The sequence below is a fragment of the Heterocephalus glaber genome, unplaced genomic scaffold (genome assembly GCF_053883595.1).
Source record: "Heterocephalus glaber isolate CG9 unplaced genomic scaffold, H.glaber_assembly_v1.0 deba00001444, whole genome shotgun sequence".
NCBI classification, from domain to species: Eukaryota; Metazoa; Chordata; class Mammalia; order Rodentia; family Bathyergidae; genus Heterocephalus; species Heterocephalus glaber.
This window is the reverse complement of record NW_028258297.1, coordinates 8,879,967-8,894,550: the sequence shown is the minus strand read 5'-3', so window position 1 is coordinate 8,894,550 and position 14,584 is coordinate 8,879,967. Positions and strand designations below refer to the sequence as shown.

The 14,584-nt window shown below is 55.4% G+C and overlaps 1 protein-coding gene and 1 pseudogene across 4 annotated transcripts in view; one reads left to right on the top strand and one right to left on the bottom strand.

The window, feature by feature from the left end:
* Positions 1-14,584, top strand: part of Mgat3 (beta-1,4-mannosyl-glycoprotein 4-beta-N-acetylglucosaminyltransferase) — a 38,542-nt gene that overhangs the window by 11,550 nt on the left and 12,408 nt on the right. The window contains exon 1 of one of the 3 annotated variants that reach the window (XM_004845572.3): positions 2,995-3,591. The exons of the other annotated variants lie outside the window; for them this stretch is intronic. Within the exon in view, the coding sequence (XP_004845629.1) occupies positions 3,572-3,591 (20 nt within the window). The 5' untranslated portion in view covers positions 2,995-3,571. Of the gene's footprint in view, positions 1-2,994; positions 3,592-14,584 lie in introns of those variants that run through there. 3 annotated transcript variants of the gene reach the window in all.
* LOC101725776 (transcription initiation factor TFIID subunit 12 pseudogene) lies at positions 11,921-14,310 on the bottom strand (annotated as a pseudogene). The gene has a single exon (XR_015452281.1). The product of XR_015452281.1 is annotated as a transcription initiation factor TFIID subunit 12 pseudogene (transcript).

The window sequence follows — 14,584 nt, the reverse complement described above, 5'->3', positions numbered from 1 at the left end:
GTGGGCCAGTCTAGGCCGCGCTCCAGGATGGGGGACTGTTTGAAGCACTGGCAGTGGGATAGACAGGGGGTGATGGGTGAGGGGGTCAGTGTGCAGGATGGTTGAGGGTGGCCCTGGCCTGGGTGGCTGGCTGGTCACATCTCTGACTGGTCCCAGCAGGAGGGATGTCAGGAATGCCAAAGCTGTCAGAGGCAGGCACAGGTCAGAGGTTATCAGCTCAGGTTGTTGGATGACCAATTGAGAGTATGTCTGGCCTGCTAAGGAGGAGTTCTAGAGGCCATGCCAGGTGCCCGGAAGGACTGGAGCCGGACTCCATGTGACCCACAGCCCCTGCGCCCTGTGCTTCTTGCTGCCCTGCCTGGGTCATTTCCACCAAGTCTGCAGCCTCCCCTCCATAGCCCCTTGGTGCATCTTACACCCTCCACCTGGGCCTGTACCCTAGACTGACCCTTGCCCGGCCATAGTGCATGGCCCCACCCCACAACGCTTGGCACAGGGGTTCCCTGGCCATAGGGTGATTCTACCAGCTGCCTCCATTCTGGAGAAGCCCCCAAGAGACAAGGGAGGGGAGGGGCACTCCCTCCTCCCTACCCCCAGCTTCTGGGCTGGAGACGAGCTGAGACTCCACACTGAAGTGGCCTTTGTGCATTGTCCCTGGACTGGGCAGCAGGGGCTGGCACTGCCGGCTAGGCAGGATTGCATTGATCTTAGCTGGCTGGGGGCAGGGGTCTTTCTCTGGGCTGCCAGGGCATGGGATGGCGCACTGTCAGGGATGGGTTCTCAGTGGCCTGCATCCCAGGCATCCCGAGCCAGATGGTGCTTGTCACTCCAGTGTGTGGTCCCTTTTTTCTCAGCAGGGTTTCTGTGCCTTTGGACTATTTGGTCCTCATTCAGCGGCTGTTTAGGAAGTGCCTGCTCCAGACCAGGCTCTGTCACGGGGATGGCAGTGACCTTTCTGTCCTGTGGTTGACATTTCCCCTGAGTATCCAGGCTGGGGGTGGGGGAAGCTTAAACAAGGACAGGAGGTAGCAGTCTCACGGGGATGAGCACAGGAGGGGGACCAGGAAGGCCTCTCTGAAGGATGGACCGGTGACATCAGAAAGATGGGAGGCGCCAGCCCTCGGAGATCAGAGGGAAGGGCCTTGCAGCCAGTGAGAACCCCCGGCGTGAGGCTAAGCCCAGGCCCAAGGGGAGCCTCATGGACAGAGAAGCTGAGGTCAATGAAGATGCAGGGCCCAGGCTCACAGGGCTCATGGGCACCCACAGGAGCCTGGGTTTCATTCTGAGTGTGACGGGGCATGAGGGGCTTCAGTGCCCCGACTGCTACAGAGCAGGAAGGAGGCCAGGGAGCAGGACCTTAGGGCCAGCAGAGGAGCAATGGTGCCAGATCCAGGGAGGGTTTTGGAGGGGTGGCAGCACCACGTGGGCCTCACCAGGCACATGGCCAGGCCCTGTGGAGGAGGCACAGGCCCAGCATGGAGCTCAGAGGACAGGTCTGCATTGAGGATTGGATGGCCTCACTTTGCAGGTGGCAGTGCCAAGGCCCGGGAGATGAGGTGACACAAGGTGGGGATTGAGTCCAGAGCCCCGGAGGCTGCTGCCCCTGAACTGCACCCCTCATGCTCTCTCAGGAGAGGCTGAGCAGAGCGATCTCCCCCACCACTGGCTGGGAGCCTCTCAACCCCAGTACTCTGACCTCGCCTGTCTCCAGTCTTCTCCGTAAGCTGTCCAGGAACACACCCTCTCAGACCACTACCCACCTCCACTCTGCCTGGGAGATGCCTCGTCTCCTTGGGCCTGGAGGAGAGGGCACCCGATCTCCATTTCACTCATGTGGAAACTGAGGCAGGGCAGAGCTGGTCATGGTCTTGGCCCCCTGGATTGCTTTGTTCTCTCTCATTGTTACTCCAGGCAAGGCAGGGCCACTGGTTGGGGTCTGGGAGGTCCCTGGTGACCTCTGGATTCCTGGGAGCCCCAGTGAGAACCCAGGTGGGGTGTGGCTCAGTGGGTGTTGTTGAAGAACTGGCTGTGTGGACCTTGTTGAGTGGAAGCCGGGTTCTCCTAACTCTAATCAGAAGCTGTTAATCATTAATCACCTCTGAGTAACAGTGGGAAGCCCAGCTGCCTCCCTATTACCCTGGGGCCCCTCTGGCTACCTCTTTGTTCCTCTTTGCCTTCCTCTCTGGTCACACCAGCCCTTGCCCTTACCTTGGGAAGTCTCCCTCTCATCAGGCGCCCTCTCAGCTCTTCCTCTGGGGGAGGCTCTCGGCAGTCTATCTGAGTAGATGCTAACCCTTCTGGTAGATGCAGACACTGAGGCAGAGAGGGGCAGGCTGGTCTGCCCCAGGGGACCCCATTTGTCTATTCATTTCCTGGACTTTGATCCTGTCAACCACTTGGGAACAGGATTTGGGGCTGGAGGCAGACAAGCAAAGGGAAGTGTCTCTCCAGGCAGATGCAAGTGGGGGAGGTCCAGGAACTCTTGTGCAGGCAGGGGTGAAGGTGGAGCCCCAAAGCAGGTAAGGGCCCAAGTGTGCAGGAGGGAGGAGGCCTAACCTGGGAGCACACTGCGCAGCGTTCCCTGCAGTGCATGGTCCCCTCCCTGCAGCATGAATGCTCAGCACTTTGGGCTCACCTGCCTTCTGGGCTGGGGTCTGATTTGTGTTCTCATCCCAGCAATGGATTCCTTCCCAAGGGTGGACCCTGGGGCTTGGAGCCAGACGGTACAATCACTCTCCGGGGGGCTCCTCCAGACCATAGTTTCTCATCCATGACCAGCCACAGAGCTCAGCCTCTGCTGTGGCTCAAGGAGAGCCCCAGTACCTGCCTCAGCAGGTTGTTGGACACTAGTTGCTTTCAGGGGAGGCAGCATGGACTCAGGCCCCTTGTCCCTCTCAGGTCTCTACTTCCTGCTTTTTTTTTCTTCCCACTACTGGGGATTGTACCCAGGGCCTTCACACTGAGCTACATCCTAGCCCTTATTACAATTTTTAAATTTTGAGTCAGGGTCTAACTAAGTTGCCCATGTGGGGCTCAAACTTCCAATCTTCCTGCCTCAGCCTCCTAGAGTGCTGGGATTACAGGAATGCACCACCACATGTGGCTCCCCTGCTTTGTTTGAAACACTGGGTCCCTCTGCACAGAGGTAGTTTATATCTGAGCTCTTCTGCCTGCAAGGGCCCCTCCATTCCCATCCACATCCCACTGAGAAGGTCCAGCAGTGCCCCCCGGAGTCAAGGCACAGATCTGCCTGACACTCCCTCTGCCCAGAGAGGCAGCAGGGTGAGGCTAGGAGGAGGCAGACTTGTGGTTTACAGTGCCTGACCAGGAAACGCAAGTGCTCCACCTGGCTGCAGCAGCTCCGAGGGTGAGACTACCTCTCCTGCTGCTTAGTTACTAGTTTCACAAATGAAGAGACTGAGGCTCAGGCATGGGGCAAGGTACCCAGCTGGGAAGAGGTGGAGCCAGGAACCAGTCCAGGTGCAGGGCCGGGCTAGCCTTGGGCTGGGAGGTAGTCCCTAACTGACACCTGCACTGGCCTGGAAGGCAGCGGACAGCCTTCGGGGAGGAAATGTCTGCCATACAAGCCAGGTAGAGTCTGGAACACGCAGCAGCTGGGACTAGATGCAGCCCACTTCCCCAAATATGGTGGTGCTGCCAGGGGCCTCATGGAAGGTATCAGGTGACAGGAGGGTGGGCAGTGATGCCAGGAGGGGCCCAGAGCGTGGCCCGATGCAGGGTGGAATGGTGGGCATTCAGACCATGGGGCCAGCGAGCACACCTGCCAGAGGGCAGCATTGGTGTAGGCCTCAGAAGTGTCCCATGATTTTCCCCCAGCTAGTTGCAGGTTGGTGGGGGCAGCTGTGGGCCCAGGGACCTGGGTGGGCATCCGCACCCAGGCTTCGGTGGGCTAGGCCAGCTGGAGGCCAAGGTCAGGCAGATGGCAGTTGAACAGAAACCACCTGAGTAGACAGTGTGTCCACTTGAGTTCCTGGTGATCAGGGCCGGGGGGAGGGGGTGGGATGAGGAAGGAGGAAGGTGTGGGTAAGGAGGGCACCAGGATGGGCATGGGTGTGGTGACAGGGGGAAGGGCAGATCTGCTGCAAAGGTGCCAGATCCAGGGCACTGCAGGGCGGAACCAGAGTCACCTGAGCCCAGGGCCTGCCTGGGTGTTTACCTATCCTTTTGGGCATGACTGCCTGTCCCTGAGGCCAGGCTGCTGGTGTCCTAACACAGGGCCCTGTTGAGGGTGACCTGATCTGTTGGTGCTTGGTAGGAGTGGGAAGAGCTGTTCAGAGGGACCCCTCAGCGCTTTGGGAAACTTTAGCCTTTTTGAGAAGTGGTTTGAAAATCCCTGCGGCCAGTGTGGCAGACGATGCCTGGGGTGAGAGGGGACCTTGCCTCTGAAACCCTGAGTGAGAAGTCCCTGGGTGGTGCATGGGTGTGAATCTGCTGTGCCAGCCACCAGCTGCAAGTCAGGCAGGTCCTCTGGCCTCTGTGTCTGTCAGGATGAATGGAGGAAGATGAGGGGCACCTGGCATCCGGCAGCAGAGGGCACTCTGAGTGCCAGCTGTCATGGAGAAGGGGAGGAGGATGGAGGCATCTCCTGGGAGGAATGTTCCTGTCCACTGCAAGCCTGCCCACTGCCTGGGGAGAGGCTTAGCTGCGTGGGGTGGTGATCCAGATGCCCAGGCAGCCTCAGAAGCAAGGGGCGTGTCCTTCCCACACTTCCCAAGGGTCCAAGTGCCCCCAGCTGTGCTTCTGCAACACTGGCCTCTGGGTTCCCAGGATGCTGGCTTTGGTGCCTATGGGTGCCTCAGGGTCCTGCTCCCTCTGCACAGTGGCTCCTCTGCTTGAAGGTCCTGTGTTCAAAGGACCTTCCCTGACACCTGGTGTCCCCTCTCTGAGCTGGTTTTTTCATTTGTCCTTTATCCCCTCTGCTGTGCCGAGCTTTGCAAGGGACTCATCCTTCTGTCTTGCTCCTTGCTGTGCCCCAGACTCCAGCTCAGAGGTCACTCTGCTCTGTCCGCCCCCCATCAGGCAGAAACACCTGTGTCCCCTAGACCTTCTCACAGCCCTGGGGCACCTTCCCTGTACCCTGTCAGTCTCCATGGGCTCTCAGTGCCTTCCAGCTCAGCATCAGGCAAGTCTGTGTTGTGTGTGGCCGCACTGGAGGGGACTGTCCCCACGAGGGAGAGCCACATCCCCGGGAGACACTAGTCCCTGTGCCTGAGCCCTGCAGCAGGCTCTTTGCTTTGCTTTATCCTGTTCACTTCTGCCTGCTCTGGGCTGGGCCACCCCACAGCTCCCTCTCTGGGGTACTAAGGGGTCTCAGCAAGAGCCCCTTCCCACTCCTGACCTGGCTGCTCCTTCTGTCTAGAATGCTGTTCCCTTGGGACAAGTCTGCACTTCTCCATTCCAGGCTATGTGTGGCTGAGGTGGGCAAAACTCTGAGGGCCTCTCTGAACCATGTCCATTCAGCCCTGGACCAGGCAGGCATCTGTTATCTGTCCTCTGCCCTCTGATACTCATATGGCACTTCGTACTCTGTGGCCTTGGCCAAGTCACTGCACTCCCTGGACTCAGTCCTCTTCTCCTTATGGTGAGGGATACAGTCATGGTGAAGCTTGTCAGACTTTTTATTTTGGGGTGAGTACTGGGGACAGAACCCAGGGCTTCATGCATGCTAGGCAAGCACTCCACCACTGCGCAGCACTCCCAGCCCTTTGAAAAATGTTTTTTTTTTTTTTTAATTTTGGGGTAGGATCTTGCTAAACTGCTCAGACAGACTTCGAACTTGGAGTCCTCCTGCCTAAGCCCCTGATAGCTTGGAATTACAGGCATGCTCCAGTGCGACCAGTCTCTTGTTAGACTTTGTACCCAGAGTCCTGGCTCCGCCTTAAATGCCCTGCCCTCCCTCCTCCTGTACAGATAGTGCCTGTAGTCCTCATCACAGGCCTGGGGCACAGACACCATGGAGTGCCTTTGGACTGGGGAGGGACTGAGAACCCCTGACAAGCAGGCTCCCTCTGTGTCCCACCCCTTACCCGTCCCCTCGTGACCCAGCTGGCCTGGCAGTGTACATCAGTCCTGCCCAGAGCCCGGGTCACTTGGCTTTCTCCCTGCTTCACTGTGCCTTACGCACTGCTGACCTCCTGGACTTGCTGCTTCTCCTCGGCCCCACTCCCTCTTCCTCCTTTTCAGACTTTGCCTGGGCCCCACTGCAGCCCTGCCTCCCCTCCCAAGGTTGGAAGCGCCATTTCTGGCCTCCTGCCTGGCTCCTCAGGGTTCCCCAGAGATGCTTCCCTCCCTGCCTTAGTTACTTGGTGCTCCATGGGCACCCTTGTGCTGGGACCTTGTCATCAGCTCGGCACTGTCCCATACCTGGCCCTCCCCTTCCTGCTGGCCTGGCTCTTCCCTCCTGTGGCCCATCACTCTGGTGGGGCTCCTCCAATGGGCTGGGCTGGCTCTCTCTCTCTCCCATTTAGAACAGTCTAAACCTGCGTGGTCCAATACAGCAGCTGCCAGTACATGTGACAAGTTATATCATAAATGAATTCCTTGGCTGCTGCCCCCAAGTTCAAGGACTCGCTCTCCACTTGTGGCTAGTGGCTATTGTATTGGACAGCATAGGCCAGGCACATTTCCCCACCTCCTGCAAAGTGCTACAGCTGAACGCATTGGTCATCTGCAGACATGGGCTGATGGAGTGTGCTGTGTCTTCTCCACCCACCCCACCCTGCTCAGATGGTATGGGGCTATGTGGGTCTCAGGCCCTGGAAAACAGTAGGTTAGCACAGATCAGGAGAGGAGTAGTCAGAACCCTGGTTTCTTCATGTTTAAAATGGGGATGATAATTCTTACCTCCAAGGGTACTTATGAGGGTAAAGCATACATAAAGGTCATACATCCAGCCGATGCCTGGAATGTGTCAAGCATAAGTGACATCTGTCACTATTAACAGGAATAAGGCAAGGCAGGGGCATATCATGGAAGGCAGGGGTCTAAATGGACGTGAGTCTCGTTGCTGGACAGTGGGATCCATTGTAGGCTTCTGAGCACAGTGTCCTACTGCCTGGTGCCTGGAGTGATTAATCTATTTAGATTCCAGCACTGTCCGGTGGAATGTTCTATATCCACACTGCCCATGGGCCTCTGGGGACAGAAGCTGACATCCTGCGTAGGCCAGTGAGTGGTTTTGGGAGGGGCAGAGTTCCAGGGGGGTGGGTCAAAGCCTGGGAACCAACTTTCCCAGGCATCTGTTGGCCACTCTGGGAAAGTTCCGAGGCAGCCCGCAGGTGCTGGGATCTGGCTGAGCAGGGACGGGTGTAGAGGGAGGAGAGGGCAGGAGTGTAGCTCGCTGTGGGGGAAGAGGCTGAGAAGAAATTTCCCACCCTGGAGCTGAGCAGGCAGACCCAATGGGGCCCAGACTCTCACCTAGGAACGTTGGGTGTTTCAGTGGCTTGGACACCTGGTCTTCCCAGTGGCTGGAGGGAGAACAGCTCCCAGTGTGGCTCTGCCTCTCCTCTGTGGCCTTGGTTTTATCATATGTAGATGGCTCAGTAGCACCTGCCCTCTGGTGAATAGGATTGTCAAGGACCCTCTGGCCATCCTGGGAAGATGCAGTCCTTGACTAAGACTGCTCCTCCCTCCCAGACTCCCTCCCTCGATCCTGGAGCCTTGGGATCATGGCACCCCAAATTCTCCCTCAGCCAGCCCATTCGTGTTTAGCTGAGGCAGGATCCCCAAATCAGCAGCCCGTCTGGATTTCAGGTCTGTCTGCAGCAGATGCAGGGAGCTCGGGGAGTCTCAGTTCCATGTGTCAGTCCCATAAATTCATGTGACTTCAGTGGGTCACCTGACCTCACGTGTTCCTGTCACTCAGCGGATACACATATGTGCTCCAGGGTTGGCCTATGAACCGGGCCCTGGAGATCCCAGCCTTCAAAGCAGCAGTGCCTTGGGAATGTCCACTAGTAGCCTGGATACCCTGCTGGCTGTAGAGTGGATCACTGTGCATAGGGGTGGCCCTAGTGGAGCCCAACTGCTGGGTATTAACCAAAGGAATCGTGAAAAGGGGTAAGCTGAAGGAAGAAGCCCAGCACCAGCTGTTTCTTGCATCTTTCTGGAACTCTAGAATCTGCCATGTTCTGTACCTGCCCCCTCTGCCTGTCACTCCACACGGGGTCATGAAACCGCAAGTTGGAGTGACCCTTGTCCAGTCTCACAGACCAGAGGAGGTGGTACTGTCCTCTGAGCCCTGAGATGCCAACTTGCCCTGCTGTACTCCAAGGAAGGAACAGGAAACAGTAACAGAGGCTACAGGGAGGCTGGTGCAGATCAGGAAAAAAGAAATACAGGACAAGCAGAGACCAATGTGAGTGGCATGGGGGCACTAGCCTGGGTGACACCAGGACAGTATTCTTACCAGAGGGCCCCAAGGATCTTGGGGAGGACCCTGGACCCCCTGTGCGGTTCCAGATGCCCCAGGTCTGAGCGAAGGTCCTGCAAACCTGCTGAGTTTCTGAGAACTGTTGTGTAGGGTGGTGGATGCCAGTCAGTGGTAAGCAGCCCCCAATTGGCTCAGTTCTTTAACAGCCATCTAGGGGCAAGGCATGCTCAGCAGAGCCAGCTGCATCTGACTGGCAGGAAACCCAAATGGAAGGAAAGAAAAAATAGACATTTATAGAGCATCCACCTGTGTCAGGCTCATTGCAGGATGCTTAGACATCATGGCTCAGAGACTGCAAAGGAGATGACTGCTTCCTGTTACATCTGAGAAAACTGAGGCCCAGAGATGCTAAGTAACTTACCAAGGGGATACAGTTAAGTCACAGCACTGGGGTTTAAACCAAACCCTGTGGACTTCCAGAAACAATGAAGGCCAGGGCTTCCTGAGCATCCACTATGTACCTGGGAAGTTTTCCCAGCCCATTGCACAGACTAATGAAAAGGGAAACTGAGGCGTGGGGTGGTGATGTAATCTCTCAAGGGCATACACAGGGTTCATATCTGGCCACTGTAGCCATCATAGCCTCCCTAGTGCCTCAGGAGCTGCTGGACACAGCAGGATTTGCTACAGACTGTTCCTCAGCTTGTTCTTGGAGGTGGGCAGAGCCCTCGGGTGGCCTGGCATAGGCCTGGTATGGGCTGGAGGGTGAGCATGGGGCAGGTGATGTCAGCTCAAAGTCAGGTCCCCTTTCAGTCAGAAAAAATGATTCCTGGGGGTCAGTGAGGGTCCATCCCCAAAGGTGCTCTTGTGCTGGGGGCTGCAGATGGGCTAGCTCCTGGCCAGGAGTGGAGGCTGAGGTGGACTGGGATCTGGAGAGCCCTCATGGACACCCCAAGGATGCCTTGAGTACCTCTGGGTGTTGGACTGTCCACTTGTATCCACAGGTGGCCACAGGCCCCTTCTTCTGGTTGGAGGATTTGAATGCCACATTGCTATCCCAGAGCTAAGGACTCTGGAGATTGGGTGTCTGGGGTGAGAGCAGGGGGATGGGGCCACTGGGTAGCAGATAGCAGAAGTGACCCTTAGGACATGAGCCATGTGAACCACAGAGGAGGCTGGCAGGGCCCTGGCAGGGCACCCCAAGGGCAAGCTAGGACCCTGGTCAGCGCAGGCGAGCTCAGGACCACGGAGAGCTCCATGGGCACTTCCCGTCACCTCAGTGACAGCTGTCACTGTGAGTCTGAGCCCCAAGGCTGCTGCCTGCTTGGCTGACTTCTCTCCATCAGCCTGCAGACCGCACCTGACTGCACTCAGCCTGACTCTTGACTGAGGTCATGGCTGGGTCATTGTGATGGTCACATCTAGGTGTCACCTTGGCTGGATTAAGGAACACCTAGAGCAGGAGCCATGCATTACTTCTGAGTGTGTCTGGGAGGATGTCTGGGAGGAGACGGCGTGAGGGGCGGATGGAGTGGGGGTGGTCCGCCCTCACGATGGGGAGCAGTCCAACCGCCTGGGGACTGTGGGTGCGAGAAGGCAGAGAAAGTACAAATTTCTCCTGGGACCTGGAGCTGGGACATTTCTGCCCTTGCACATCAGGACTCCAGGCTCTCTAGCCTTGGGATTTCCTGACTTAACACCAGGGACCCCCTCCGGGTTCTCAGCCCTCTAGCTTGGGACTTTGAATGACACCACTAGGTTCCCTGGTCTTGATGCCTTGGCCTTGGACTGAACCACGCTTCAGGCATCCCAGGGTCTCCAGCTGATGGACAGCCCGCCATGGGACATCTTTACCTTCACAGTCACGTGGGCCACTTCCCCTCATCTCTTCTCGTCTGTCTGTCTCTTTCCAGAGGTGGGGAGAGGGGAGACAGTCACTCAGCTCAGCTCAGCTTCTGGGGTGTAGCTGTAGGGTTACGCTGCTGCGGTCCTGACTCAGCCTCCACCTCCTGTGTCAAGGATGAACCTGTCTCCAGGCAGCGCCTGTCCTGTCCCCGTCACCTCCACCCACTCAAGACAGCAGATTCAGGCCCCTGGCCTTGGGTACAACTCACTGGGGTATGGGCTGTGTCCTTTGGGGGCCTCCTAGGGAGCCTCCATCCTCCCTTCCTGGAGCCCAGAGGAGCATGGTGCTGCTTCCCAGTTTTCGTCTGCCTCAGAGGCTCCTTGCTGCCAAGGTCCCCTTGTGGGCCCTAAGCTCTGCTCCTTGTGAGAAGGGCAGCACCTGCCCAGCCAAGGTCCTGGCAGGGCACAACTCCAAGCCTTTGCTGCTGCTTTGTCCTGCCTGTGGGCACGCTGTCCTCTGCCAGGCTGGGAAGTAACAAGGAGCATGCACCGCTACACCTGGCTGCAGGACTCTTTCTAAAGTACAATCCTGTTTGGGTTGTCGCAGCCTTCCCAAGGGCGGGGGCTTGGTCAGCTTGATTCCTGGTGTCCCCTGGGCCTGGCGAAGTGTCGCCACACAGTGGGCACTCGGGAAGCACTTGCTGAGCAGGTGAACAATGCAGGTTGGGTGAGCTCCAGTGGGGTGCTGTGTGAATTAAACACAACTGTGACTCTTCTGTTCCGGGGTGCTCTGGTCACAGGTGGGCTCCTCAGGGGGTCCCTGCCATCCCAGATGTGTTGAATGTGGCAGATGGAGAGGCTCAGGGGAGCATTGCCAATGGCTGGAGTCCCCTCAGTGGCCCTGTGGAACTGAATCGGATCCTGACAAGGTGCATCTGAAATGCAAGTTACATCTTTCCTCTAGCCTCAGTTTCCTCATCTGTAAAATGGGGGTAAAGAGGGTACCTGCTTCCTGTGAGCTCATGCTCCTAATGCACTCGGAACACTAGCTGGCTTGTAAACATCAGTGATGGTTATTGTCACACCTGAGGGTTTCTCAATGACACAGTGTAATAAAGCAGACATGTTACCCACAATTGGGCCACCTGACCTAATGCAGGAGAGGCTCTGGCTTGGAGACCAGACTCATGTGTGCAAGTCCTGGCTCGGCCATTGTCGTGATGTCTTTTAGGGAAAATCTTGTCATTTTACTGAGACATTTACTGGAAAAGCAGAGTGGTTTAATAGCCTACCTGAGGGCTGGGAGGCAGAAATGGGTCCTGGGTACTGGTGCTAATTTATCTATTCCGTTTTATTTGTACACTCCCTTGGAAAAAAAAAAGTGTACTGAAGCATTTACCAAAGTAAAAGGAATTTGGCTGAGGAGAATAAGAGTTGAAAAAACACATGAAGCAGGGCCTGGTGGTGCACGCCTGTAATCCCAGCACTCAGAAGGCTGAGGCAGGAGGCTCACCTGGAGGTCGAGGCCAGCATGAACTACATAGTGAGACCCTGTTTCAAAAAACCAAAATAAGAAAAACATATGAGATATTAGTGAAGGAGCCCAAGAAAATGTGGACTTCAAGGCGCTGGTGACTTAATCTGGGCTGACTTCCATGTCCTCTTTTTTTTGTGGGAGGGTAGGAGGCTTTATTCTTTTGGCAGATCCTCTCAGTCATTATAGATATTGCTGCACTGTTCATAAAAAATATATGCTTCTCTGTAAAGCATTTAAAAAAAAACTCCAATGATGAGATGACTGAGGTCTCAGCTCAAGTATCTCCAAATACATTGGACAGGTCCATACCCTGACCTTTCTGTGTGTTATTTCTTGGTTGTTTTCCAGATCAATGCCATTCTCTGCTTATGCACTTCTGTGGTGCAAGCTTTTTTGTAGGGCCGGATTTCTTCAGAGCCAAATCCTGGGATCCACATGTTCCACTGGCACTCTAGGTGCAGCTGGACATCCTTTACCTCCAGGGTACTGGACTTGCGATGCCAAGCGAGCTGGCAGGCAGCTGTCACCATGCTCTTGATGAAGTCATCAGCGATCTGCAGCAGCATCTCCTCCATATCTTCATCCAGCTGTCCATTAGGATCCAGTTCTCTTACTAAGTCCCGTAACTGCTTGGTCAAAACCTGATTGTTCTCAGGGCTAAGACGACCTCCTGTCCCAGGAGTGCCCAGTATCTTTACCACAGTGGTGCTATTGGCCATGGGGCCCTGTGGAGGGGTGCTGGCTGGTTCCGGTTTTATGGATGAAAAATTGGAGAGGTTGATAAGTGCTGAGGGGCCAAACTGGTTCATAATCTGCCGAGCTTGGGACTTCAGCTCATATAGCTTATCGAGATCTTGTTTCTTTTTGGAGATGTGAGGACCAAGGCCAATTAAAGGCAGCAGCGTCTATCTCCCCATGATATGCAGAGACTGCCCCAGTGAAGCTTTCATCTCAGCAGCTGGTCTGACTGCATGGCCCTCCCACTCCATGTGCTCTTTAGTTTCCTAGCAGCCTGAAAAATAAGGGATATGTGCTTAGTTCCGTGAAACTCACTCTGCAGGCCCTAGTGAGTCAGAGGAGTGCTCCAGGCACTGATGAGCCTGTACTTGGAAGGGCACAGCTAGCCACGTGTAACCAGATATTCCGAAAGCCAGGGAGCCCAGGGATGGCTAGGCCGGTCTGACCACTGCAGATCTACACACCAAGCGGGGCATTCACTTGCCCCTCTTGCATTTGCTGTTGCCAGGGGATTTTGTCTGAATGGCAGCCCCAGATCCTGCCTTGTCTATGGTGGGTGTCACTCTGGAGGCTCCTGCTGTGCAGACCTTGTGGTGCTGAGTTGCCTTCTTCCTGGTGTGGCCTGTCCCAGTGCCCGTCTGCTCATCCTGTCAGCCTGGTGTAACTGGTCTCAGTTCACCAGGCCCTTACCAGCTTAGAGAAAGGAGCCCAGGGGACCCACTTTCTGATGTCACCAGCGAGCAACTCTGGCACCCCAAATCAATGGGGACCAACCCCACCTCTGCCCCAGGACAGCTGGCATTTAGCAGAGGTCCACCCCACCCCCATTGTCCTCCCTGCCCACAGTCAGCTTCAACAGCTGCCCTTGGGTACTTGTGGGGCATAACTGGAAGAGTTGGACACTGCCCTGACCCTCAGGATTTGCAACTCAACTCTTCCACACCCCCTGCTCACCATGGTGATCCCATGAGGGTCACAGCTTTGTAACTGCAAATAGGTCCCTGAAGCATCCTCAGCTCTAGTGTTACCTCCAAATTGTTGGATGAGGTGGTCCTCAGTGTCCGACTTCTAGGTCAAACATTTCATGATTCTGCACCTTACGACATGTAGCCTAGAGGAATTTGTGTTGTGGGCTTCCAGCTTTGAGCACTGAAAGCAACAAAAGCTTCCTGAGCACTCTCGCACACCAGGGACTCTGCACCCATGTCGCAGATGTGGAAACTGAGGTTCTGCATGGTGAGTGAGGAGTGTGGCAGTTTGAAGGCAATATGGATCCACTCCCCTGCTGCCCTCAGGAAGAGAGGGGGCAGTGTGGCAGGAGGGCACCCAAATGACCCAGAGAAGTAAGCACAAGCCAGCTTTCTATTCTAGCCTCTTCTGTAACCCAGTGTGTCTCCCCTGACCCCAGAAATGGCTGATGTCACTCAGCCCTGCTGGCTCTTTCATTAGTCAGATGCGTGTAACCTGGCCCACCTGCCCCGTCAGAAGCACTGGGTCCTGCACAAGCTTTTTCACAAGGTAAACACATCCTTGGCTGGCAGTGTGGCTCAGTGGTACAGTGTTTTTTAACATCTTCCAGGGCCTGGGTTCCGTCCCTAGCACCAAAACCCCACCAAAGCAAAAAAATCCCAGTAAAGCATGGAGTTTGGCTCTCGGTGACTGGCAGGCTCAGCTGCTTCCTTGTGACCAATGTACCATGGTGGGGATGGGAGGCTGGAAGAGGGATGCAAGGGACCTTCTGTACTATCTTTGCAACTTATCTAATAACTCACCAATATTCTAGTTAAAAGTTTCTTTAAATTGGAAAAAAGGAATATACAAGTATCTCTACTGTGCAGCCATAAACTAATTAATAAACTGTATAAATGACTAGGAAATGCTTATATCATGCATACTCGTGAATAGCGATTCATTCAAAATAACCATGGGGTATTAGGTGGGATTTAAAAGGAAGTGGTAGATTTATTTGCACTGATAGGAAAATCTTTGAAATCTGTCATTGATTGAGGAAAACAGCTTGATTGGACTTCGTGTCTGGTGTGCCAAAAACTGTGTGGAAATCGAGTATCACC